This window comes from Elephantulus edwardii, unplaced genomic scaffold (genome assembly GCF_000299155.1).
Source record: "Elephantulus edwardii isolate Elephantulus edwardi_28Jun2011 unplaced genomic scaffold, EleEdw1.0 scaffold00004, whole genome shotgun sequence".
Lineage (NCBI taxonomy): Eukaryota > Metazoa > Chordata > Mammalia > Macroscelidea > Macroscelididae > Elephantulus > Elephantulus edwardii.
In genome coordinates, this window is record NW_006399754.1 from 11,893,662 (window position 1) to 11,920,517 (window position 26,856).

The 26,856-nt window shown below is 39.9% G+C and overlaps 1 protein-coding gene across 1 annotated transcript in view; it reads left to right on the forward strand.

Moving 5' to 3' along the window:
* SLC15A1 (solute carrier family 15 (oligopeptide transporter), member 1) overlaps positions 1-21,539 on the forward strand; it is an 81,179-nt gene extending 59,640 nt beyond the window's left edge. The window contains exons 12-23 of the mRNA XM_006879620.1: positions 2,028-2,072; positions 2,203-2,235; positions 2,322-2,410; positions 4,008-4,089; positions 6,256-6,366; positions 8,249-8,395; positions 9,494-9,543; positions 16,419-16,526; positions 16,646-16,751; positions 18,792-18,935; positions 19,910-20,017; positions 21,348-21,539. Coding sequence (XP_006879682.1) covers positions 2,028-2,072; positions 2,203-2,235; positions 2,322-2,410; positions 4,008-4,089; positions 6,256-6,366; positions 8,249-8,395; positions 9,494-9,543; positions 16,419-16,526; positions 16,646-16,751; positions 18,792-18,935; positions 19,910-20,017; positions 21,348-21,539 — 1,215 coding nt within the window. The remainder of the gene's footprint in view (positions 1-2,027; positions 2,073-2,202; positions 2,236-2,321; positions 2,411-4,007; positions 4,090-6,255; positions 6,367-8,248; positions 8,396-9,493; positions 9,544-16,418; positions 16,527-16,645; positions 16,752-18,791; positions 18,936-19,909; positions 20,018-21,347) is intronic.
* Positions 21,540-26,856: the final 5,317 nt, after the last annotated feature.

Below are 26,856 nucleotides of genomic sequence, written 5' to 3' on the forward strand. Positions count from 1 at the left end.
ACATCATGCTGGGTAGAATGGAGGGACAGCGAAGGAGGGGAAGACCCTCTATGAGGTGGATTGATTCAGTGACTGGGGCATTCGGGATGGGTGTGTCAGAGTCAGTGAGATTGGCACAGGATAGAGCACGGTTTAGGACTGTTGTACATAGGGTCGCTATGAGTCGCAAACGACTCGACGGTACATACCAACAACAACAACCTATTTGTTGTTGTTAAAATACCACTGAGTTGGAACCGACCCATAGATGACACTCGAGGATGTTTTCAAAGGCAGCAGATCACATGGGAGTGGGTTGTTTCCTTTAGAAACTGAAATACAAGGAAATTTATAAACAATTTCTTGTTCAGGAAAGATTATAAAAAGGATTTCTTGGGAAAAATTTGAGCCTACATATTAATCTCCTTATTTATAAAAATAAGCACATGAAGGACCAAGGAAGAACTCTTGAAAAAGAGTGAGGAGTTGGTTCTTGGAATCATATTTATACTAGAAACATACTCCACTAGTAAACCCTTGTACATCCTCACAAGCCTGCTTCAAGACTATGATGATCAAATTAGAGAATGTCTAGAACGTACTCAGTGGTGCGTGGTTATTAAGAGTGTACGCAGTGGTGTTTTGCGTTGGTGTTTTTAATTTGCCTTCTTACCAAAGTTGATGAATTCATATTGAAATACATGTTTAGTCCTCTGTAGAAATAATTACATATACTTGCTTAGTCCTTGAGCATCTGATACTGGCTTTGCTTGTTTTGTTATGTGCTGTCAAGTCAGAACCAACACATAACTGAACCTCCACTGGGTTTTCAGAGCATTTAAATCGCACAAAAAGATACTGCCCATCTTTCTCCTGAAGAGCAGTTTGTGGATTCGAACCACGAGCCTTTGGGTTGGAGCACAACTCCTTACTGCTAGACCAAAAGAGCTCTCTTCCTTTACTATAAAATAGGTTAAATGTAACTGGGCTACCTAGATTTAAACTCATCACTCTTTTTTTTTTTTCACATTATGTGTTTTATTCTGTAGAATAAGTACATATGCTCTAATAATAAAATTGCCTCAAATCATTTAACGATCTTAACCTTGACTCAACCAGAGGATGCCTATAAACATAAATGGAAAAGCTAGTATTTTTATAACATAAAACAATTTCATTTATAGTGTATCAGTTATGTATTGTCCAGTTAAAAAAAGACAGATGGAGAAGTACATTCTCTTCATTACTGTAAGATGATGGAGGCTATTTTTGTTAAAACTGTCTGAATTTGCTAAGTGTCATTATAACACATAGTCCAAAGAATGCCATAACCTCCTTATCATGTTACTTTTTCTTTTTTTTTAACAGTCTATCATGTTGACTAATTGAACAATAATTCAAGTAAAGTATCCCAGAAAAATCAGTACTCTGTTGCCTTGTTTGGAGTCTTGCTGGTAGCTCTGAGAATGCCAATGATCCCAGCTTGTAAGACTCCTCACATGCTGCCCCCAGGCTTAATTAACATAGTCTGAAACCTCCACGTCAATGCTTGGTTGGGACTTGCATGGCCAGGGCCTTTTGAAAACTAGTGTCCCAGTGAATTACTAGATGAACTCATCACTCTTGATGGAGCTCAATCCTATTCTATAATGACATAGACTGTAAACAATCACTCTGAACAAAATGCACAAAACTATGCCACCAGTGAGTGTCAGACAAGCCTCAGAAGTGACGGTCGTATTTCCTAAGTATAACTTTATCCCTCAGTATTACTATGGACGTTCTTCAGGAGGCCTGGATTCCTACAGTGTGCTTGCTTGTTTGTCAGCACTGTGAGTTCTTTCACCCAGTGTTAAGAAGATGTTGATGTGAAGTGAGTGAGAGAGAGAGAGAGTGAGAGAGAGTGTGTGTGTGTGTGAGAGAGAGAGAGAGAGAAACCTCGTAATACTTCAGATTTCATTTTGGATTTTGAATGGATTTACCATTTGACTTGTAAAACGCCAAAGCCCACATTCCCAGATAATACAGTAAATTTATTTGTTTTTAAGGGCTCAAGGTGGACACTGCAAGCATCAACTATGAGTGGAAAAATTGTAAGTGTCAGACATCAAGGTATTTTACGTTCTTTCATTTTAGTCATTTCTCCTTCCCTTTCATGTCATCCCCAACACCCTCAAATGTTCCCCTGTGACAGTTTTTTAATGACTTTTTTTTTCTTTTTAGGGAGTTCTTGAAATTCAGCCTGATCAAATGCAGGTAAGAGAACATATTTTAGTTGCTCTCAGGGATCCACGTCATCTTTGTTAACAGAGATTAACCTTGTATCTCCACTTTCTCTCTAGACAGTGAACGCCATCTTGATAGTTATCATGGTTCCCGTTTTCGATGCTGTCCTGTATCCTCTGATCGCAAAATGTGGTTTCAACTTCAGGTGGGTGAGCGCTTGGTTTGGGTTGGGGCAAGTTTGTTCTCTGGCCTTAAAATAGGCTGGATTCTTCCAGCTTCTGATGCCTTTTTGACAAGAACTTGTATATCCTCTTCCCCAACCCCGCCTATATGATGAGGTGTTAGAAAGTCAAAAGACGTATTTCACTTAACAGATGTTTCTGGGCTGGTGGCTTAAAACCATACCTTTTTTAAAAAGTGAAATTAGTGGCAGCAGGAGAAAAAGGCTTTTCTTAGGTTGCCTTTATATATGTGTAAGAGAGCTCTCTGGTGATGTATTCTTTAGGACATTTTGCTACTAACCCAAAGTTCATGCTTCTTTTTGGTGATTTGAATCTAAAAGAAACTCTGTTGGGGGCTGGGGGAAGATAGATAATCTCCTGTGTAATTAATTGACAGCTCTGGATAGGGTCAACTATGAGCTGATGCCAACTTGACAGTATTGACTTGAGAGTTTTATATGTATGTGAAGGAGCTCTGGTGGAATAGTGTGTTATGGGTGGACTGCTAGCCAAAAGGTTGACAGTTCAAATCTACCAGCCACTCCACAGGAGAAGGGGTAATCTCCCATTAAGATTTACAGCCTTTGAAGCTAGATGGAGGATTGTCAAGAGTTGACATCAATTCAGTATCAGTAGGTTTGGTTTGGGGTTGGTTAAAATATATGTTGTTGTTGTTGACTGCCATCGAGTCAAGGTTGACTCATAGCGACTCTATGAACAAAAGATCTAATGCCTTTCCATAACTATCATTGTTTCTCCAAGTTCATAGAGTTTCTAGAGGCATGTGGTTTAGGAAGTGGATGCCATTCCTGCTTCCAAACCTGTTTTACAACTGGGAGCTCCACCAAACATTGTCCACAATGGGAAACCATTATGATATTTGATATCCCCATAGCACAAGGTTCATGATCACAGCAAACCCAGGTTACTTCATACAGCACATTGACAAAGAGTGATGTGCAAAGTGGAAGAATTTTCCTCCAGATATAATAGCACTAGTCTCATTTAGCAGTGGTTAAGTGTTGTTGAGTTGAATACAACTCAGAGTAAGCTTTGCACAAAAGACCTGAACTCTGCTCTATAACTAACATCATTTCTGTACATTTATAGAGGTTAGAGAGTTTGTCGAGTTCCCAGAGGCACCTAGTTTAGGAAGTGGATGCCACTCCTGCTTCCCAACATGAATCAATCTGGAAGCTCATCCAACCATTGTACATAATGGGTACCCATTATGGTATTTGACAAGACTATGGAAGTGTTCAGCATATGTAGATGAAATAAATGTTAACTATACTACTAAAACTTTCCTGAACTAGAAAATAAATGTAAAATACAGAGGAAAAGAAATTTCACATTGATACTCCATTACATTTTTATAGACGAATATATATATATATACACCTATATATTCTTTTACATTTATGCTTCTTAATAATAATAGAGGACAAAATTCCAAATCTAGATGTTTGTTAAAAAGTTAGCATTGTGTGAGGGGTGCAAGGGTGAGAAGTGTTTCTTGTGGGGGCTGATAGCTCTTTTGTGTGAGACTTGTTGAAATGCATTCTGTTTGTCCTGAATTAGCTCCTTGAAGAAGATGACAGTTGGGATGTTCCTGGCGTCCATGGCCTTTGTGGTGGCTGCCATTGTACAAGTGGAAATTGATGTGAGTTGTCTTCAGAGTATCTTCTCTGGTGGGTTTAGGGGCAAAGTTCAGAAGGTCTCTTTCTCCAGGGCTGAAAGGAATAGAGGAGCCCAGAGTCTTTCTCTGCAAACTAACCCTGTAGCTATGGAAGATGTAAAGCAATAAACAAAATATATTTACTTCTTACACATCAACTATCTCATTATCTGACATTTTCCACCTGTGGTTGGTGTTAGGTGCCATCAGATTGACTACTTCTCAAAGTGACCCTATGAACAACAGATCTGAACCTTGTTCTATCCTGCACCATCTCACGATCTCTGATATACTCAAGCCCATTGTTACAGTCACTGTCTCAGCCCATCTTGTTGAAGGTCTTCCTCTCCATCTCTGACCCTCCACCTTTCCCAGTGTGGTGTCTTTTTCCAAGGACTGAGCCTTCCTGACATCATTTCCAAAGTCTATTAGATGAAGTTTCATCATCCTTGCCTCTAAGGAGCTCCACCCAGTTTGCATTTCCTCCCAAAGACTTGTTCTTTTGGAAATCCAGGTGATAGTCAGTACTGTTACCCAAAACCACAATTCAAAGATAGTGATTTTTTTCGCCTCTGCCATTCTTATTCATTGTCCAACTTTCAGATGCATAACAAGTAACTGAAAAGACCATGTCTTGGATCAAGTGCACCTTAGTCTTTAAACTGATATTGTTACTCTTTAACACTTTGGAAAAGCCCTTGACATCTGATTTTTCCAGTGCCACACATCTTTTGACTGCTTGACTGTTGTTACCACGGTGTTGATTGTGGATCCAAGTAAAATAAAATCCTTGGCAACTTCAATCCTTTCTTCATGTTTCATGATGTTGTCTATCGGTCCAGTGGTGAGGATTTTTGTTTCCTTGATGGTGAGATGTAACTCATATTGAAGACAGAAAAAGGAACAACTTAAAAATGTAATTATTCAAACATCTCATATAAAGAAAAAAATCCTTAAAATTGAGCCAATAAGCAACAACATGATAAATGGAAAAAAGATCAAGTTGTCAAAGATATCCATTTACTTGGCTCTGCATTGAACACTTATGAGAGCAGTAGTCAAGAAACCAAATGATATCTTAATTGGGTAAATCCACTGCAATGGACCCAAGTGGTAAAGAGCCAAGATTTCACTTTAAGGACTCTGCAATGGCTGGCCCAAGTCAGGGTATTATTCTCAACTACCTCATTTGCATGTGAAAAGTGGACAGTGAATAAGGAAGCCTAAAGAAGAATTGATACCTTTGAGTTATGATATTAGCAAAAAAAGAAAGAAAAACAAACAACAAAAAAAACCCCACCATTGCATGTAACATGGACTCCCAGGAGAATCTGTCGAAGAAGTAGAGCTGGAATACTCCTTAGAAATGAGGACGGTGACACTCTAGCTTCCTCACTTTGGCCATGTTGCTGGGAGGAACCAGACCCTGGAAAAAGGCATCTGCTTTACTTGGTAAAGCAGAAGGTCAGTGAAAAGAGGAAGACCTTCTACTAGGTGAATGACTGATGGCTGCCTCAATGGAAGCAAGCACAGCAGAGATTGTGAAGCTGGCCCTGAACTAGGAAGTGTGTAATTCTGTTGTTCCCTAGGTTTACTATGAATTGGAACCAAATCAACAGCACCATGCAAGAAGCTAAACACACATTGAAATATATACATATTGTGTATATAAACTCTTACTGAGAGTGGTGGAATCTCCCTACCCACAGGTCATACACACACACACACACACACTTTTCTCAGTTGCAAGCAGGCCTTTGTAACGACAGCAGTCTCAGTTTTACTGTTAAATTTTTGGCACCGTTTTGATGAATATTGATAAATTCAACATGAGTAGGCATTTAGACTTTGGTTACTCTGGTTGCCTCGGATAGTAGGCAGTTTTCAACCAGGAGGTACGTAGGTAAGACCACAATCAGCCTCTTTGTTACTTCACCAATGTTACATAGAGATAGATTTTTCTCTGGGTGTCAGGATACAAATGATTGGGAAGGACTACTCCTTGACACCTTGCTTTATTAGATACCTTTGGTTTGCTTCAGCCAACACAGGTTGTTAAGACTATTGAGAAGTAACTCCGAAGACTGGGGTAGGGTTATCATCAAGGTTGTGCTGAAGAACTCACTGTCAGTTTTAATTTCTTTTGCTCAGAAAACTCTTCCACACTTCCCCAACGGAAATGAAATTCAACTTAAGGTATTGAATATAGGAAATAATAATATGACTGTGTCATTTTCTGGAACACCAGAGATCTTTACCCCCGTGTCTTTCTCAACACCTCCAGTAAGTAGCATGAAATGCAACTTTCTTTTTTGGTCTTCTGATCTGCTTTATAATAAGAGTTGGCATTTGTTCTTCTTGGTCTTTGTATAAACCTCAAGTTTAGCCACACGGAAAATCGAGTGATGTCTTAATCCTAGTTGTCTTCACTCTAGACTAGTGCATCTCATACTTGAATGTATATAAGAATCACCTGGAGACCTTGTTAAACTGGGGGTTCTTAGTAGTTTTAGAATTTTGCATCTTTAACAAGTTCTCATGTGCCAATCCTGCCACCAGCCCATGGAACCACATTATTATTATTATTATTATTATTATTATTATTATTTATTGCTGTTATTATTATTATTATGTATTGCTGTTATTATTATTATTATTATTCTTGTTATTGAAAATTTACAGAGATTTTTTATTTCCATTCATTCATTGTTGCACAGAACCACATGTTAAATATCAAGGATCCTTCCCAGAGTTTCTATAGTAGAAAAAACTATTTCTAGTAGAAAACTATGACTTGGGAAACACAGGCAATCTCTAGAGATATTATGGTTAGCATGATAGGATTCTATGAGTATCTTGAATGCTTTTGAACATCTCACAATCCACAGTAAAGTACTCACCAATACAAAAATGCCACTAGTGCTAAGGTTAGGCTGAATAATCCTATGCTGGCTGATCGTTGGTTGCAGTCATTGGTGACACTGGGATCTCCTGAGGAATTTTAAAAATTTGATTCCTGGGTTTCAACTTTAGAGATTTTTGTTTAGTCTCATTCCTCCACCGCCAAGATTGAGGATCACTACCTTGCTGTTGTTAAGTGCAGTCAAGTCAAGCATAACTCATAGTGACCCTGTGAGCAAAAGACCTGAACCCTGTTCTATAACTATCATCATTTCTCTACATTCATAGAGTTTCCAGAGGCATCTTGTTTAGGAAATAGATGCCACTCCTGTTTCCAAGCCTGTCTCAAACTGGGAACTCCACCAAACTTTATCCATGATGGGTAACGATTATGGTATTTTATACACAAGTGACACAGTGTTTTGCATCACAGCAACCCCAAGTTATTTCAGTACAGTAAATTGACAGACCAGTGCTGTACCACTTAGAAGAATGTTCATCCCAAACACAATTAACACCAGGTCCAAAGCATGCAGGCCCCAGGGCCCACCCAACTTCCCCCCCCCCCACCAACTAACTCTTAGATAAAAGACATGCCCAATCGATCCTGTTTGACTCTAAACAAGAGGCTTCCAGCCCACAGCTCATTGTTAGCTAAACCTGGCAAATCAAATCAGCTCACACCTAGTTGTGAACAGTAAAAACAACCAAACAGTCTACACCCAACCCTCACCAAAACAAGAGAACCCACCTTTCAGAATCCAACCATTTCACATATGAGCCTCCAAACTGGATCACTACTTTAGATTTTGCCAAACTAATTACCCTGGTGAAGGCACAGGCTGTGACAAAGTGCCAGTCTCTTGTCCCTAGGGTCACTATGAGTTGTAGTTGACTTGATGGAACCTCACAGCAAACAATAACCCTGAAGAACAACAACAACAACAAAAATTGCTTCCTGGGATGAGAGGAAGGCTGGTATTGGCTTTTTCATGGGTTAATACTTTTCTTTTGATATTTTTCTTTGCCTAATGGTAGGAATAATTTCCATAGCATTCATTATAAGATAAAGTGCTTAATGAAAACCTCAATATCTGTGGTAATCCTGGCACTCTTCCCCAAGCATCTCTTAATAAGTTTGAATGTTAAATAATGTGCCCCATTGCCAAGTGCACAGTTTGTAACAAGACCCCAGAGAGACTTTTCATGGTATTAACTATCACTCCTTTCCCTTTGATTGTAGTCAAATGAATTTAAGACTTTTGAAGCAGACAAATTGCCAAACATAACCTTCTCCCTTAATGGATTACAAAACTCTTCAGTAAATTATGCTTTTAAAACGGGCCATCGCCATACCCTTCTCATCTGGGGCCCTGGCCAGTACCGAGTGGTAAGTTGCTTGGCTCTCTTTGTTATGTTGGTACCACAGCTTCTTGGTGATATGACTTTGGGTTTTTACCCATATGTAGTGTTTTGTTTTGTTATTGTGTTTTTTTAGAGGATTTTTTTTAATTATTATTTTTGTGTGTCAAATCAGATCTGACTAGTACTGGAGAAGATTGAACCCCCTTCTCCAGCAGAGCATCTGGTTATATAGTGTTATTATTTTAGATAATTGTCAATTTCTGTCTTCTTTAAGAACAAAAATCCTTTAACTTCACAATAAAACTTTGGTGGAGAAGAAGAGATGATATGAGTTATAGTTTCTACTGAGTGACTGAAAAACTAGAGCAATCTCGGGGGGCGGGGGATATATAGTAAGTATATGAGGCTAAAATAACAGAAGTACATACAAGGAGCTCTGGTGGCCTAGCAGCAAGAAGCTGTACTACAATCCTGAAGGCACATGGTTTGAATCCACCAGCTGCTCCACAGGTGACATTAGGCTATCTCCTCCTGTTTGATTAACTGCTTCTAAAAAAGTGCTGGAGAGTCAGCTGCCATGTAATGAGACTTTCATCGTAGAAAGATGTTTCAAAGGTACAATTGACTAAATAAATACAGGAATGGTAAGCATTCTGTAGGACTGAATTTAAGTGAATTTCTATAGAAGTCCAACATGGAATGAGGACCTTCTTAATCAGGCATAGGGCACTATTAAGTCACATAAAAAGTGCTAGAGGCTCATGTTAAACTCAAGGAAAACCAGGGTCACAGAAATAGAACCCTTCAAATGTAGTAATTATGTCCTTGCCCACTACTGGCAAGTGGATTCTGCCTCAGCAACCCTCCACTGGGTTACACAGGCTATAAATCTTTATGAGAAGAGCTGCCCATCTTTCTTCCACAAAGTGGCTGGTGGCATTGAACTCTCAACGTTTCTGTTAACCACCTAGAACGTTATGCTCTACACCAGCAGGGCTCCCATTATGCCCTTGCCTGCTCTCATAAATGTAAAAAATGCTCCTTTTCAAAGGTTGAAATGTTAATCAGGATTGATTCCAATTAATTAGATTCTGAAAAATTTTGTGTTACTGTTTTCTCTCAGGTAAAGGATGGCCTTAACAAGAAGCCAGAGAAAGGAGAAAATGGAATCAGGTATGTGTGTTTAAAATTTAAACCATTTTATGGAAATAACAGGAAACTCTGTTAGCCTGGTGGGTAAGGAGTTGTGCTGCCCACCAAAAGACAGGAGATTCAAATTTACCAGCTGCTCCATGAGAGAAAGAGGGGTTGTGCAATTTATAGCCTCTGAAAACCCTCTGGAGGATCACGTTTGAGTCAGGTCCCACTTGACAGCACAGAACTACAGCATGGAAATAATGCACACTCAAAATAAAATCCAACTGCAAGTGTCTCCATGGAAGCAGATGGAGAATGTCCTCCCATGCGATTTATCGCCTTGGAAACACAATGGAGAGTCAGTTATGTGTCTGTTCTGATTCAATGGCAATGAGCCTTTTAAAGTACCAAGTATATGAAATAAAAATTATTCCAAGAATGTAAGGAAAGTTTAATAGTAAAATGTATATCCATCATGTTAATAAATAAAAGATAAGTCTACATTTCTGTGTCAATTAGCACAGAAAGATACTTAACAGTATTCAGTATCTCCATCTATGGTTTTTTTTTTTAAAAAAAGAAAGTATTAGGGAAACGGGGAGATCAACGTGGGAAGAACTGATGAAAGGACAATATGGCTATTGCAGTTAGCAAGGAGGAACTTACGCATAAAACTGTTCAGAAGGGAAGGGGGAAGGAGAGAAGCAGGGGCGGGTGGGGAGAAGAAAGAGGAGAAAATAGCACTTTATTATATAAAGCACAAGGCATATGAATGAATGAATTTATAAAATACAATGCACAAGAATGAAAAAAGGCATTGATCAATAGTAATTAATGATATAAAACACAAGGTATATGAATTATTATGTAAAATGGTGTATATTACAGGATTGAATGAATGGAAATTCAGTAAACTTTTGTTAGAATAAAAAATTTTTAAAGTATATATAAATGACTGCATGAAAACCAATTTAAAAAAGAAAAATCAAAACCCAGGCTTTTTAGCAAACTAGGAATAGAATGGAACTTCTTTACCTTGTGCTTAATAGTTAAAATGTTAATGCTTTATTCCTAAAATTCAAAAAAGGGTAAGATTGTCCACTCTCCTTATTTTTTATTATTATTATTAATTTCTTTTTCATTTCAATGAACATCTACAGAGATTTTGGAATTCCATTCATTCATTCATTGTTGCACTTTTCTCCCCGCCCAGCCCTCCCCCCCGCCCCGTTCGCTCTTCTTTAAAAGCAAAAGAAAAACTCCTTCATTGGTACACATTCCCCCTGCACACCTCCCACCCCAAATATAATCCACTCTGCAACCCTCATTTCATACTCTTAGGATAACTGGAATAAATTATGTTCACTCTCCTTATTTTTAATTGGCATCCTTCTGGAAAATCCAGCCACGGGATTAGACAACATAAAAGATGTACAAAACATTCAGACTGGAAAGGAACGAATAAAACTGTCCCTGTTCAGAGATTAAATTATTTCTACATATAAAGACCCAAAGGTATAAAAAAAGCTGATAGAACCAATATGTAACTTTTTAAAGGATACAAGCTGACATTAAAAATCCATCATATTAAAAAAATCCATCATATTTATACATAAATAATGAACACTTGGAAATAAAATTTTAAAGCCATACCATTTAAAATATTCCCTGGAAAAAAAGAAATACTTAGGATAAGTCTAAAAACATGACCAGCATGTGAGTGCTGAAAATTATGAAATGCTCACAAAAGAGATGAGAGAGGAGTTAATAAGTGGAAAGGCATCCTGTACTCATTGATTAGAAGATAATACAATAAGGAAGCTGAATCTCTCCAGGTTGATTCATATATTTAATGCAATTTTTATCAAAACCATGGAACTCATTTTTACAGATGTTGGCAAGCTAATTTTTATAAAATATATATAATATACATAATATAATATATATTTTTAAAGTAAATATGGAAATTCAAAGGAAGTAGAGTAAGAAGAGTAATTTTAGAAGATGTATAAAGCGGGAAGAGGCGTATTACCACCCTTTTTTTAAAATTAGGTTTTCTTTTTAAAAACATCTTATGCTGATTTAGCTACAAAGTTCACATACATTGTTTTTCACACTGGTTCTTTCCCATTTCTTTCACCCCACCCCACCCATCAAATTTTGCGACCCTATGATTAATACCTCCACCCCTGCCCATCTTCAGCCCTCTTCTCCCACCATCCCCCCTCTCCTTAGATCCTTATACTTGTTCTATAATAATGGTCTTTTACAGTATTTGTCCTTATGGGACTGAGTTAATTCACAGAGCATAATGCTCTCCAGCCCCTCCCACGTGAGGTAGTAATTTACAAAATCATTGCTCCTGCATGCTGTGTAGTATTCCATCGTGTGACTGTACCATAATTTCTCAATCCATTCAATTTTGGTTGGATATTTGGACTGTTTCCATGTGCTTTCTATTTACCGCCAATTTAAATCTTACTTGAAAGCTACTCAAATCCACCAGAGACTCTGTGAGAGAAGGGTGGGCATTCTCTTCCTGTGCGACTTAATGCCTCTGAAAACCCACCAGAAAGTCAGCTATAGGTTGATTCTGACTCAGCTCAACAGTACTCAACAACAACTAGAGCTATAGTCATCAAGCTGAATTTGCATTGATTGGCAAAAGAATAGACAGCCCATAATAAAATCCACACAAGAATGGTCAGCAACCTGCTCACAAAACTACCAAGACAACTCCATGGACTGATGGTAATCTTTTCAATAAGTAGTGTTGAAATATTTGGATATTCACACATAAAAGGCAAACTTTTTATTATGCTCTCTCAAGAGCTATCTACATGGGCCCAAACTCACAACTAAAAATATTAAATAAGAACCTATGGAGATAGTTACTGTTCATACCATCAAGTCAGAACCAATCCGGACCTGACCCTCTACTGGGTTTTCAAGAGGCAGTTTAATCATATGGGAGAAGATTGCCCATCTTTTCCACATAGCATTTGTTGGACTTGAACCAAGTGCCTTCAGGATTGCAGCATAGCTTCTTGCCTGTAAAGTTTGTCAATGAGAAAGGGACAATAAAGAAAAAGAAGAACGGTAATATATTCTTATTGTTATGTGCCATCAAGTCACCTGTGACTCATAGTAACCCTATGTACAACAGCCTTAAACCAGACTCTATACTGTGCCAATCGCATTGTCTCCGACACCCCCACCCCAATTACCCCAGTCACTGACTCAATCCACCTCATCAATCCCAAAAGCACTCAGTTCAAATCCACCCGCTACAACACTGGAGATGGATGGACATTCTCCTCCTGAGTGATTAACTGCACTGAAAACCCATTGGAGGGTCAGCTATGGGTCTGTTCTAACTCAACAACAGCCCAAAACAGCCAACAAGCCATCAAAGCTATCAAAATTGGTTAGAAAATAGTGTCATTTAAAAAGAACAGATGTTAAGTCATTTCACCCCCTCCCATCAATATGAGGTATACAAATGACAAAAGAGCAAGTGAAAACCCTGTTGAACTTTATTGTTGTTGTTGTTACATACTGCTGAATTGAGTACAACCCATTATTAACGATTCTATGAACAACAGAGCTGAACCCTGTACTATCCTGTGCCAGCCTCATTATTCTGACACATTTGAGCCCTCTGCAGGAGTCACAGCGTTAGTCCATCTGATAGAGGGTCTTCCCCTCTTTTACCAACCCTCTACCTTCCCAAGCATGATGTCCCTCACCAATGAATATCCTATCCTAGCAAGATGCCCAAAGTGTGTGAGATAAAGCTTTATCATCTTTGCCTCCAAGGAGCACTCTAACTACCCCTTCTCCAAGACATGTCTGTTCTTTCAGCAGTCCATGAGGTATAGAGTACTTTTCAGTACCACAGCTCAAAGACATCAATTCTTCTTCTATCACGCTTATTCACTGTCTAGCTCTCAGATCCATAGCAAGTGATTGAAAGACCATGTCCTGAATCAGGCACATATTCATCCTCAAACACACATCATTATTCCTCAAGAATTTGGAGAAGTCCTTCACTACATATGCTCCCAGTATAATATGTCTCCTAATCTCTTGACAGCTGTTACCAAGTATATTGATTGTCAATTCAAGTAAGATAAAGTTAACAATTTCAATGTTTTCTCTCTCTGTCATGATGTTGTCTATGGTCCGGTGGTGAGAATTTTTGTTTTCTTGATGTTGAGATGCAAACCATATTGAAACTGTATTCTTGGATGTTCTTTAAGTACTCCTTCCTTTCAGCAAGCAAGGTTGTAACATCTGCATTAATACAGGTTCAACTCGTTGTTGTTGTTGTTGTTAATTGCTGTTGAGTCATAAGCGACTCATCATGCCTCTATGAACGAAAGACCTGAACACTTGGATAACTTTCATCATTTCTCCAAGTTTATAGGTTTTCCAAAGGCAAGCTATTTTGGAAGTGGATGCTACTCCTGCTTACAAGCTTGTTTTAATCTGGGAGTCCCACCAAACACTGTCCACCATGAGTAACCACTATTGCGTTTGACCCATCAGTGTCACAGTGTTCAGCTTCACAGTAACCATGAGTTACCGCTGTACAGCAAATGGACAGACCAGTGCTATACCACTTAGAAGAATGCTTAACTAAACACAGTTAAAACCAGGCCTGAAGACCATACCATAGATTAAAATCACCCACCTTTGGGTTGGTAGCATCACTTTCTGTCCACCAGGCCAACTGAGCTCTGCCTATGTTGTTGTTGTAACATAAACTCTATGTTGTTGTTGTTGTTGTTGTTATGTGCCGTCGAGTCACTTGCGACTCATAGCGACCCTATGTACAACAGCCCTAAACTCCGCTCTGTCCTGTGCCAATCGCACTGTCTCTGATACTCCCATCCCAATTATCCCAGTCACTGAATCAATCCACCTCATAGAGGGCCTTCCTCTCCTGCGCTGTCCCTCCACCCTCCCAAGCATGATGTCCCTCTCTAAGGACCAGTCTCTCCTCACAACATGTCCAAAGTATGTTAGACGGAGCCTCAGAATCCTTGCCTCCAAGGAGCCACCCGGTTTAACCCTTTCCAGGACAAATCTGTTTGTTTTCCTAGCAGTCCATGGTATTCTCAATACTCTTCTCCAGCACCACAGTTCAAAGACATCAATTCTCCTTCTATCCTCCTTGGTCATTGTCCAACTCTCTGATGCCAACTCTATAGCAAGTATAAATTAAAACTGCCCATAGTTTTATGGGAGGAAGCACCTGAGTCTTAAGGTCTACTGCAGCTTGGAATATATAAGGAAGGAGTCTCTAAACAACTGTCCAGGGGGTTGATCCCCTGTATAATCCTTTGACAGCAAGTCACACAACTGGTTTGGTGCAAAGCTTAGCACAGAGAAGTCTGCAGAGAGTGGAAGGTGTGGGACCTAGTACTAGTCTTACTGGATGTTCCGTTCTGCGCTGCATTCCAGCAGAGAGAGCTGGCTACTGTGACCCTGAGACCTGACCACAGGGGTGTCACCTTCTTATACAAGCCCCTCAAAACTACCTCTTTTCTGCTGGGTTGACCTACTTCCTCTTCACCAATTCTTGACACGGCTTCCTTCATCAGAATCGTAGAAGATTTCTTCCCCAGCTCCCTCAAAGAACCTAGCTGTATGACTTTAAATATAAGGCAACTCCTTCTTTGGTCCTTTTTTTAAATTAATTTTAATGAACATTTACAGATATTTTTTTTTATTTTCATTCATTCATTGTTGCACTTTTCTCCCTGCCCATCCCTCCCCTCCAGTTCACTCCTCTCTTTGAAAAGTAAAAGAAAAATTCTTTCATTGGTATACAGTCCCCCTCCCACCCCTAGTACACTCCACTATGCAACTTTCAGTCTGGACTCTTGTCATAACCATAATACCCAATCTTATATTGCTTTTAAACTGTTTTGTATACTGCATTGAAACAGATGAGGTCCTTTTTTACATTAATCCTGAAACACAAAAGGTAAAGGTACCACTGCCTTATTGAAGTGGAAGAGACTGATCTAAACCTATTTCAATTCCAACTTAATATTCTAAAATATTGTTGAACCAGTCATCTACTGGAGCTGGTTCTATAGAAGCCTTTGGCTGGAATGGGTGAGCTGTAGGATGGAATGTTGATTCACTAAGGGAAGTGATAAGGCCTTTGTGATAAGGCCTTCTATTTAAAAATCCATTTGGTTTAAATTGTTTTTTGTCAAACATTCTTCTGCATGGTATAGCACTTGTCTGTGCATTGCTGTACAGAGGTAACTTGTGGTTGCTGTTATGCTAAACACTGTGACACTGATGTGTCAAATGCATTAATGGTTACTCATGGTGGACAGTGTTTGGTGGAGCTTCCCAATTAAAACAAGCTTGGAGGCAGGAATGGCATCCACTTCCGGAATGGTTTGCCCCTGGAAACTCTATAAGCAGTGCTCTGGTCTTTTGTTCATAGGGTTGCTATGAGTCATCTATGACTCGATGACACTTAACAACAACAACAGTTAGTATTTACAAAGAACTCAGAACAGCACCTGGCATATACAAACACTCTCCTTAATAAAGAAGCCCTGGTAGTATATAATGTGTTGGGCTACTAACTGAAAGGTCACTGGTTTGATTCCACCAGTCACTTCACAAGAGAATAGATATTAAATGGAGTGTTGTCGAATTGGAAATGACTCAGTGGTAATGCATGCTTAATAAAGTCTATTAGGTGTCAGGTTATGATCCAGCAAGGAAGAGCAAACCTAGTGTTGTTGCCTGTATAATCTAGACATCTGCAAACTTCTTAAATTACCTTCATTTAAAAAAATACCAAACTTGATTTCAGATGCACTAACCATGGGTAATTCTGTAGTTCAGTTACAAGACAAATGGTTTTCTTCTTTCAGATTTGTCAACACTTTTAACCAGAACATCAGCATTGAGATGGCCGGGAAAGTTTATGAAAATGTCACCAGTTACAATGCCAGTGAATATCAGTTTTTTCCTTCAGGCGTGTAAGTACCTAGTAGGATACTTTGCTCCTAATCTCAAGGTGTTTATTCCCCCCTCTAATTAATCTGTTCAAGTGTCTAATGCCAAGGATGTTAATCTATGTTATTCTTTCTTTTAACAGAAAAAGCATCAATGTAACATCAGCAGAGATTACATCAACTTGTGCAAATTTAGAATCTTCCAAACTTGAATTTGGTGGTGCTTATACCTATATAATAACAAAGAAGGTTAGTGACTCATTGCATTGTAAAAAAAAAAAAGGCGCTATTCAAATTTAATTGATACAAATCCTCACAAATAGTGGTGGTGGTTGTTGTTGTTGTTTACTATTGAGTCGGAACTAACCTATAGCTGACACTGGCGAGTGTTCAGAGGCAATCCCACAGGAGGAGATTGCCTATCCTTCTCCTGTGGAACAGCTGGTGGCCTCGAACTGTGTGTCTTTGAGATTACAGCACAGGTTATTGTCACTTGATGACCAGAGCTCCCTCACAAATATTTAGAATCTAATAAATCTAGGTCGGATAGCCCTGGGTGTCCACTTGCCATACAGAGGTGTGGTCGCTGTGCAGCTGAACACTGTGGCACTGATGTGTCAAATGTGGTAGCAGTCACCCACGGTGGACAGTGTTTGGTGGAGCTCCCCGGCTGAAACAAGCTTGGAAGCAGGAGTGGCATCCACTTCCGTAATAGCTTGCCTCCAGAAACTCTGTGAATCTGGAGAAATAATGAAAGTCACGCAAGTGTTGAGGACTTTCGTTCATAGAGTTGCCTACGACTCAAAGGCACTTAACAACAATGACAACAACAACATTATTAGAGTGTGTATTTTAAATAGGCATAGGGTTAATTCAATTCACCACAAATTCTTTAACATAGCACTTTAAGATAGTGATCAGTCACTACCCTACAATCAGTATGGAGCTCAGGAGGCCTAGTGGTAAGAACCAGCATTGCAATTCTAAAGGCACGTGGTTCAAATCCACCAGCTGGACCAAAGATAGGCAGTCTCCTTATGAGTAATTTACTGCCTCTGAAAAACCCACTGAAGGATCAGCAGTGAGTCAGTTCTGCCCTGATGACACACCACTACACTACAATATCACTGATTTGAGTTACCCAGATGAAAAGTAAAGAAATTAACAGTTCATGTATCTGATGCTTCCTTAACCAACTACTAACAGGAACTTTAGGAAGTTTTCGTTCAAATGGACAGTTATTTATTAAACAAACCCAACTTCTAATCTACTCACTTCTGCAAGGTGAAATTTACAGTAACTGTATTTTCAAATATCATCAATGCTATCCCATCCTAAGTCTGAAATGAAACATTGCATATTTACTTGGAAAAAAATATACTTACGTAAACTTACGACTTAATCCTAAAGTGTAAAATTTCATTTTCCTCTTCGAGCAAATTGTATTATAAGCACAATCTAGTGTTTTTTTAAATTGGTTTGCTTACAAAATTCGTTTATATGGTGTTTCACACTGTTCTTCATTCATATTGTGTTTCATACACTCATTCTCATGCATTATTTTACGAAATTAATCACCATTGGACCTTGTCCATCATTACCCCGTCTTTTCACCCAGATCCTTCCCATTTCCATCCTCCTCTCCCTCCACCTACCCAACTGTGCAACCCTGTAGTTTCACAGCTACCCATCCTCTATCCTCACCCCTCTGCTCTCACCCCTTCTCCCTTTGGGTTCCCATGCCTGTTTTACTAGTTATCCTTCTATTTTTTGTAAAAAAATTATTTTATTCATTTTAATGAACGTTTACAGAGACTTTGGATTTCCATTCATTCATTGTTGCATTTCTCTCCCCGACCACCCCTCTCCCCCTCCCAGTTCACTCTTTGCTTTGAAAAGTAAAAGAAAAATTCTTTCGTTGGTATACAATCCCCCCCTCAAGTCCACTCCACCATGCAGCCTTCATTCTGGACTCTTGTCATGCCCATAATTCCCGATCATATATTGCTTTTAAACTGTTCTCTCCCTCATCTGTTTCAACGCAGTATACATAATTTATCCAATTTTTCTCAGTCTCACCCCAACCCTGATGTCAGTCCCATTCTACAACAGTGGCACTATGTGGTATTTGTCCTTTTGTGACTGAAATACTTCACTCAGCATAATGTCCTCTATCCTTCTATTTTTACAATAATGGTCTTATGCAGTATTTGTCCTTATGAAACCTCGTTCACTCAGCACAGTCTTGATTCTCCTTTCTTTGTCCTCATTTTTGTCTTACTGTTTTAGAGCGATGGTTGCCCTGAAAAGACAGAGCTCTTGGACATTCCCTCCAACACGGTGAACATGGCGCTGCAGATCCCACAGTACTTCCTCCTCACCTGTGGAGAAGTGGTCTTCTCTGTGACCGGCTTGGAATTCTCCTATTCCCAGGTGTTTGTTCATTTCTGTACTACCTTACTGCAGTTACAATCTGTTCTGCTAACATTAATATCTGACTGGTGGCTAAAAGACAGATGTCAGCAACGTCCCACGTGCTTGATGTGCTGTCCCACTCCATCGTTTCTGACATGAACTGTTCCTCTCGGTTCAGTCCCCTCACTCTCGTCTGCGTCTTTTGAGTTCTGTGGTTCACTGGAAGGTCTCACAGAAACTCATGTTTGTCAGGGAAACGACTCACTTGACTGTGGGTGATGCAGGCCAGTGTGGCAGAGACTGGGGAACAATAACAGGCCAGGATCCCCTAGACTGTCAGGTGCAGCATAGCTGGATGCTGTGTCCCAGGAGAGCAAAGGTCCCAAGAGAGCAAGAATTGAACTTCCATGGGCCTCTAGTAAGGAAGATGTGTGGGATGGTTTTGCTTGGAAATTCATCTGTAAAAAAAGAATTGGTTCCTAATTGTTGTTTTTGTTGTGCTATTGAGTCAGAACCGACTCATAACTGACCCTTCGGTGGGTTTTCAGAAGCAATTAATCACATGATAGGAGGATGCCCATCTTTTTCCTGCAGAGCAACTCGTGGATTTGAACCACCTGTCTTTGAGCTGGCAGTACAATTCCTTACCACTAGGCCACCAGAACTCCCTAGTTCCTATCAAGATTTGTATATTTCCCATAGAAGACAGCTCTAAAAAAAAAAAAAAAAGAACAAGAAGAAGATAGCTCTGCAGGTAATAGTTTGAAAGCCAGGGAGTTTTATAGCTCATACAATATGAGTGTTTGGGTGTGTTACTCTCCAAGTAATTATCCTTTGTATAAACGTGATGACTTCCTTCATTTGAACCAGCCTGACTTCTAAGAGGCATTTTGGTTCATTAAATGAATCAGCACGTTGTGTTCTCCTGCTCTGAGGTGAAGATCTAAGATTCACAAGTTAGGATTTGAATTCACCTTGCTTTGTCTTTGCAGGCTCCTTCCAACATGAAATCAGTGCTTCAAGCAGGATGGCTGCTGACGGTGGCTGTTGGCAACATTATTGTGCTGATTGTGGCCGGGGCAGGACAGTTCAGTGAGCAGGTACTGGGCAGAAAAGCATGCTCTACACCCCTCTGTCTGCATGTGGACGTGGTCATCTGGCTGAAATTGCCAGACCAGGCAGGCAGGGCTGGTGCATGGTTGGGAAAGGAAAACCAGAAGAACTGGGCTGGATTAACATGTGGTTTATTACCGAAGGAAAGATCTTTTGTATCTTTAGTGAATAAAGCTTTACGCGCCCAAATCAGATATTTCACCAGAAAAAAGTTTCTGGTGAAACTTTTTATCCCTAAATCCCATAATCCCTAAAGGGACTGACACTGTGACCATAACAATGGGTCCAAGTGTATCAGAGATGGTGAGGGTGATGCCGAAAGACAGGGTTCACATCTGTGTTCACAGGGTTGCATCAATGGCCCCTAACAACAGCAGCAGCGGAAGCAGCAACAAAGGGAAGGCTCTTCTAGAAGCTGGTTTAATTTTTCCACCGACACGTAAATGAGCCGATCCTGGTACATAAGCTCTCTCCTTCAGCATTTCAGTATTTGTACCCCAGCTCCACCTCAGCCAGTCCCAGTGTGTACGGGAATTGTTCCTTTTTTTTTTAATTTTTATTGTATTATTTTTACATGTACCATCAAATCAGATCTGACTGGTACAGGAGGTAGGGAATTGTTCTTATCCCTTGAGTCTCATTGCTTCCCTAACCAAGCCCCATCAGATCATATTTTAAAACCTTGTCCCATAAGCTCAAGATGTTGCCAAGGAGAGAGGTCACACAGAGAGTGGCACAGCTCAGCTTATTATTATTCCTTAAAAGATAATGCTTGACATTCTCTTGGTCTCCAGCCTCCCAGGGCCCAGCTATGGGCAGCTTTAGGCTAGAAGTTTCCAGAAATGTTCCCTTTTCTTCTTAAAAGTCTGCTTCCTCTGGACTTCAGGACAGTGGGAAAAAAAAGAGTTCTCCACACACTCGGGCTTTCAAGAGAGACTGGCCACTCCACTTTACTTCTGTGGCAGTCACTGGCCACTCTGCCTCCAAGGTGATGACTAGCCTCTCTGTCTCAATAGCTGTTGTTGTTGTTGTTAGGTGCCATAGACTATATGACTCATAGCAACCAGTAGATCTGAACGTGGCCCTATCCAGCTCTTTCCTCACAGTCTCTGATATGCTGGTGCCCATTCACTAACAAGTGTTCCTCTGTGTCAACCTGCCACTCTGCATCTATGGCAGTTACCTACTGATTTTCTATAAAAACTTGAAGTATCTTCCACATGGAGCTGGCAAGAAAATGTACTTAAGGTGTATGCATGCATCTAACTTGTGTTTTCCTCTTTTGTTTCTTTTCTTCTCGCTCCAATTCCATCAAAGTGGGCTGAGTACATCCTGTTTGCTGCACTGCTGCTGGTTGTCTGCATAATATTTGCAATCATGGCGAAATTCTACACATACATCAACCCAGCAGAGATTGAAGCTCAGTTTGACGAAGATGAGAAGAACAAAAAGTTGGAAAAGAATAACTTCTATCCCATGACAGAGACTGACCCACAGACAAAAATGTGACCCTCCGGAAGCAAGGGAGGATGGACTGGGCCCAACATGCACCCTGACTTCTGTCCCTAGGTGGCAAGATGTGTTTTGGATGGCCCTTGATGAGGACGACTTCAAAATTGTGAACCAAGCCAACAATGGTATTTTCTGTGTATACAGCAATGGACATAAAACTTTGGAAAGGTTTTTTATTTTGATTTTGGGGTGTTTTGGTGGTTTTTTTTAAAAAAATCTTATTTAAAACACTGTAAAGGTATGCTGCACCTAACTCCTTCCCTACCACAGAGAATAAAGTTATTTGGGACCGATTTAATCTTTTGAGAAAGCAACAATCCTGCATGTTGTTCACACGTGTACACGCTAAATGACCACAGTATTGAAATGAGGAAGGGGCCAGTGCAAAAGATGAATTTACATATTTTTAAATGGTATCCAATTACCAGCTAGTATTAATTTAAGTGGGGAGCTCTGGTGGCGTTGTCCACAAGGAGTTGCTCTGCTCACCCTCAGGCAACCCCTCTCCGGCCATCCTCACCCACAGTGGCTCCATTGGAGAAAGAAGAGTGCCATTTACAGCCTCCAAGACCCCCCCCCAAGAGGGTCAGCTGTGAGTCAGTTTCAACTCAAAGACTGTGAGATTTTATGTTCACTTGGTTAACTTTCTGGTTTCTACTTTCAGTCTGTACCTCTTTTTAAATTATATGTAACTCAGAAGACCACTCAGGCTAAGACAGGAATAGCTTTTTGAATTTTCAATGGTATAAAATAAATTCCAGCTCTTAAAAGTAAGTGTTCCTGTGTCTTTGGGCACAGTGACAAATCCGTAATGTGTTCTCTGATTATAAAAGCAGTACATTTTCATTACAGTTTCTTCCGAAGTTACTAGAAAGCATTGACCAAAGCAATCACTAAGCCTGACAGATCACAAAAGCATGAGGAATACATTGAAGAGGAGGTTGGTTTACTCTTAGACCTTTCAGTCCCAGATAGCCATCCATTCCTTTCACTAAGATATCTCCGTGTGTGTGTGTGTGTGTGTGTGTGTGTGTGTGTGTGTGTGTGTGTGTGTGTCTACTGTGTACATGTTTAAATGCTTTTCTTAACATTCCTGACCACTGTGCTATTTGAATAAAATTTTTCCAAAAAGTAAACACTAAGTGCCTCATTTAACCTATCTCTTTTTCACCATTTAACCACTCTCAGGTATCAGACACAAAATGATTCTACTTGGACATTATTATAAAAGCAAGTGGTTACTCTTACACTTCCCACAGATCTGAATATTGAATCTGGTTCCTGGGTTGAGAGTAACAGTCCGTGGTCAACCACTGAGATGCTTCATAGAGCTCTCTGTTGGAGTTTAGGGTAGAAAGAAGACACACAGCATGAGAGTAAGAAACACACAGGTGCTCATAAAACTTGTTTAAAATCTACAGGTTGCGGGAAAATATTTGGTGATTATACATCCAGCAAGAAACTCATCTCTAAAATGTATAGAAAACCTTAAAACCTGAGGAAAAGGGGGGAAATCAAACTACCAAAAAATGGGCAGAGAAGACAGACACTTCACCAAAGAAGACATTTGCGTGGCCAATAAGCACATGAGTAAATTCTCAAAGACCATTAGCTAAACAGATGCTATTCAAAACAATGAGATATCCACTTCAGTAAAAATAGCAAGCCTGGTGTTGATTGTGTTTGGAAGAACCATTCTTCTGCGTGGTAGAGCACTGGGCTGTCAGTTTGCTGTACTGAGGTAACTGGGGTTGCTGTGATGCTGAAAAGTATGCCTCTGGTGTGTGAAATGCCATAATGGTTATCCTTGGTGGACAGTGTTTGGTGGAGCTCCCAGATTAACACAGGCTTGGATGCAAGAGTGACATCCATTTCCTAAACATCATGCCTCTGGAAACTCTATAAACTTGGAGAAACAATGATGGTTATAGAACAGAGTTCAGGTCTTTCATTCCTAGGGTTGCTATGAGTTGTGCTCGACTCAATGGCACTTAACAAGAATAACACATCACAAATACCTGGTAGAGTGTGAGGGATTGGAATGTTCATACATTGCTGGTGGGAATATAAAATGGTGCAACCACTATAAAAAGCAGTTGGGAATATTTGGGCTGTTTCCATATTCTGGCAACGGTTAATAACACTGCTATGAACATTGATGTACAAATCTCAATTTGTGTCTCAGTTCTAATTTTCTCAGGGTATATTCCTTGCAGTGGAATAGCTGGATCATACTGAATTTCTTTGTTTCTAAAAGATAGCTTTTTAAAGAAAGGCCAAACTGCCTTCCAGAGTGGTAGTACCATTTTACTGTCCCACCAACAGTGTATGAGAGTGCCTATCTCTGCATTCTCTCCAACATTTATTACTTGCTTCCCTGCTAAACTTTGCCACTGCTGCTTGGGTAATATGGTATCTCATTGTAGTTTTGCCTTGGGTCTTTCTTACTACCAGTGATTTTGAGAATTTCTTCATGTGTCTGTTGGCCATCCAAAGTCTTCCTCTGTGAAAAGTCTTTCCATGTCTTTTGCCCATTTTGTAATTGGGTTATATTTTTCTTGTAGAGGCCTTGTAGGATTCTGTAAACTTTTATTATGAGACCCTTGTCTGAGATTATAGTCCCAAATGTTTTTTTCCCAGTCAATAGGTTTTCTTTTCACCCTGTGGGAAAAACTTTTTGATGCACACAAGAATTTAATCTTTAGAAGATACCATTCATCAACTTTTGTCTTTTCCTGAATTGAGAAATTGTAGTATATTCACATGATAGAATACTATGCAGTACTCAGGAGCAACTATTTCAAAAATTACTGCATAACTTGGTAGAGACTATAGAGCATTATGCTGAGTGTACTTAGTCTCATAAGGACAAATGCTGTATTAGATCATTATTGGAGAAATAGATAACTAGAAAACATGTATGATGATCCAAGGGAGTGGGGAAGGCAGGAAAAGAGGGGTGAGAATAAGCGTGGGAAAATTATAGGGTCACACAACTTAGTGAGGGTGGGGTTGTTTTTATGTGCCCTTGAGTTTCTTGTGACTCATAGCGACCCTATGTGCAACAGCCCTAAACTCTATCCTGTGCCAATCGCACTGTCTCCGATACACCCATCCCGGTTACCCCAGTCACTGAATCAATCCACCTCATAGAGGGCCTTCCTCTCCTGCGCTGTCCCTCCACCCTCCCAAGCATGATGTCCCTCTCCAAGGACCTCTCCCTCCTTGCAACATGTCAAAAGTATGTTAGACAGAGCCTCAGAATCCTTGCCTCCAGGGAGCTGCCCAGTTTAAAACTTTGCAGGATGAATCTGTTTGTTTTCCTAGCAGTCCATGGTACCCTAAATACTCTTCTCCAGCACCACAGCTCAAAGACATCAATTCTCCTTCTATCCTCCTTAGTCATTGTCCAACTCTCTGATGCATAACAAGTGATAGCAAAGACCATGGCCTATATCAGATGCACCTTAGTCTCCAGAGAGACACCATTGCTCTTCAGTACTTTGGAGAGATCCCTAACAGCACTCTTTCCCATCACAATACGTATTTTAATTTCCTGGCTACTGGTGCCAAGAGGATTGACTGTGGAGCCAAGCAAACTAAAGCTGTGAACAATCTCAATCTCTTCACCAATTTGGTCCAGTGGTGAGAATCTTAGTCTTCTTGACATTGTGTCTCAATTCATATTGGAGGCTGCAGTCCTTGAACCTCTGCAGCAAGCATGTCAGATCCTCCTCAGTTTCAGCAAGCAGAATTGTATCATTTGCATAATGCAGATTGTTGATAGATTTTTCACTAATCTTGACCCCACATTTCTCCTCATAGAGCCCAGCCTCCCGCATAATCTGTTCTGCATACAAGTTGAAAAGGTATGGAGACAGGACACATCCCTGGTGTACACCCTTCCCAATTTTGAACCATGCAGTGTTTCCTTGCTCTGTTCTGACGACTGCCTCTTGGTCCAAGTATAGGTTTCGCATTAGCACGATCAGGTGTTCTGGGATTCCCATTCTTCTCAGAGTCAGTCACAGTTTGTTATGATCCACGCAGTCAAACGCCTTTGCATAGTCAATGAAACACTGACAGACATTCCTCTGGTATTCTCTGCTTTCAGCTAAGATCCATCTAACATCAGCTACAATATCCCTAGTACCATGACCCCTTCTAAACCTAGTCTGGACTTCTGGCAATTCTCTGCTGATGTGCTGTTCCAGTCATTTTTGGATAATCTTCAGTAGAATCTTGCTTGCATGTGAAATCAATGATATTGTTCTATAGTTTCCACACTCTGTTGGATCACCCTTCTTTGGGATGGGAACAAATATAGATCTCTTCCAGTCAGTTGACCAAGTGGTTGTTCTCCAGATTTCTTGGCACAATTTGGTGAGCACGCATTCCGCCTAAAGCAAAGGAAATGGGAAAGATCTTTCAGGGATCTGGCAAGACAGGGTAATTGTAGGCATAGTTCAATGATGATTAATTTTATAAAGCAAAATTAATGGGAATGATAGCATGAAACACAATGTATATGAACTTGTCAGCAAACCAATATAAAAAAAATTAAATGCTCTATATTCTACTTTGGTGAGCAGTTAAGGGAGTCTTCAAAACTGTGAGTTTACTCCTCAATCTATTTCTCTATTAAGTCCCACAACTGTGAGTAAAGTCTGTGAGTCTTGCAATGAAAACAAACAAATAAAAAATCCAAAAAACTGAGTTTAAAGTATAACTACCATTTAAGTTATAACTATTTTCCTCTCCCTTGCCAAAATTAAAAACAGTAAAAAAAATCATAAGAGTAAAAAAAAAAAAAGGAATAGAAATACCTTGATCCAGCAATCCCACTACTAAGACTAAGTATATCTCCTAAAGAAATAAGAACTGCTACTTGAACAAATATATGCATACCCATGTTTATTGCAGCACTGTTTGTAATAGCAAAGAGTTGAAAACAACCCAATTGTCTATTAAGGATAGATAGGAAACTGGTGCATTTACATAATGGAGTACTACACATCACTAAAAAATGATCAAGAATGTGTGATAAACTGCACAACATGGATGGAACTGAAGTGCTGCTGAGGAGCATAAATCAGGCACAAAAGGGCAGTATGCCGTGAGACTATTACTATAGAAAGCTAAGGGAGGCTTTGCACACAGACTCACTCTTGGAGGGAAAACAGGAATCAGAAGGGAAGGAAAGGGGAGAAAATGATCTGAAAAATATGGGTTGTTGTTATGTGCCGTCGAGTCGTTTGCGACTCATAGCGACCCTATGCACAACAGCCCTAAACCCTGCTCTATCCTGCGCCAA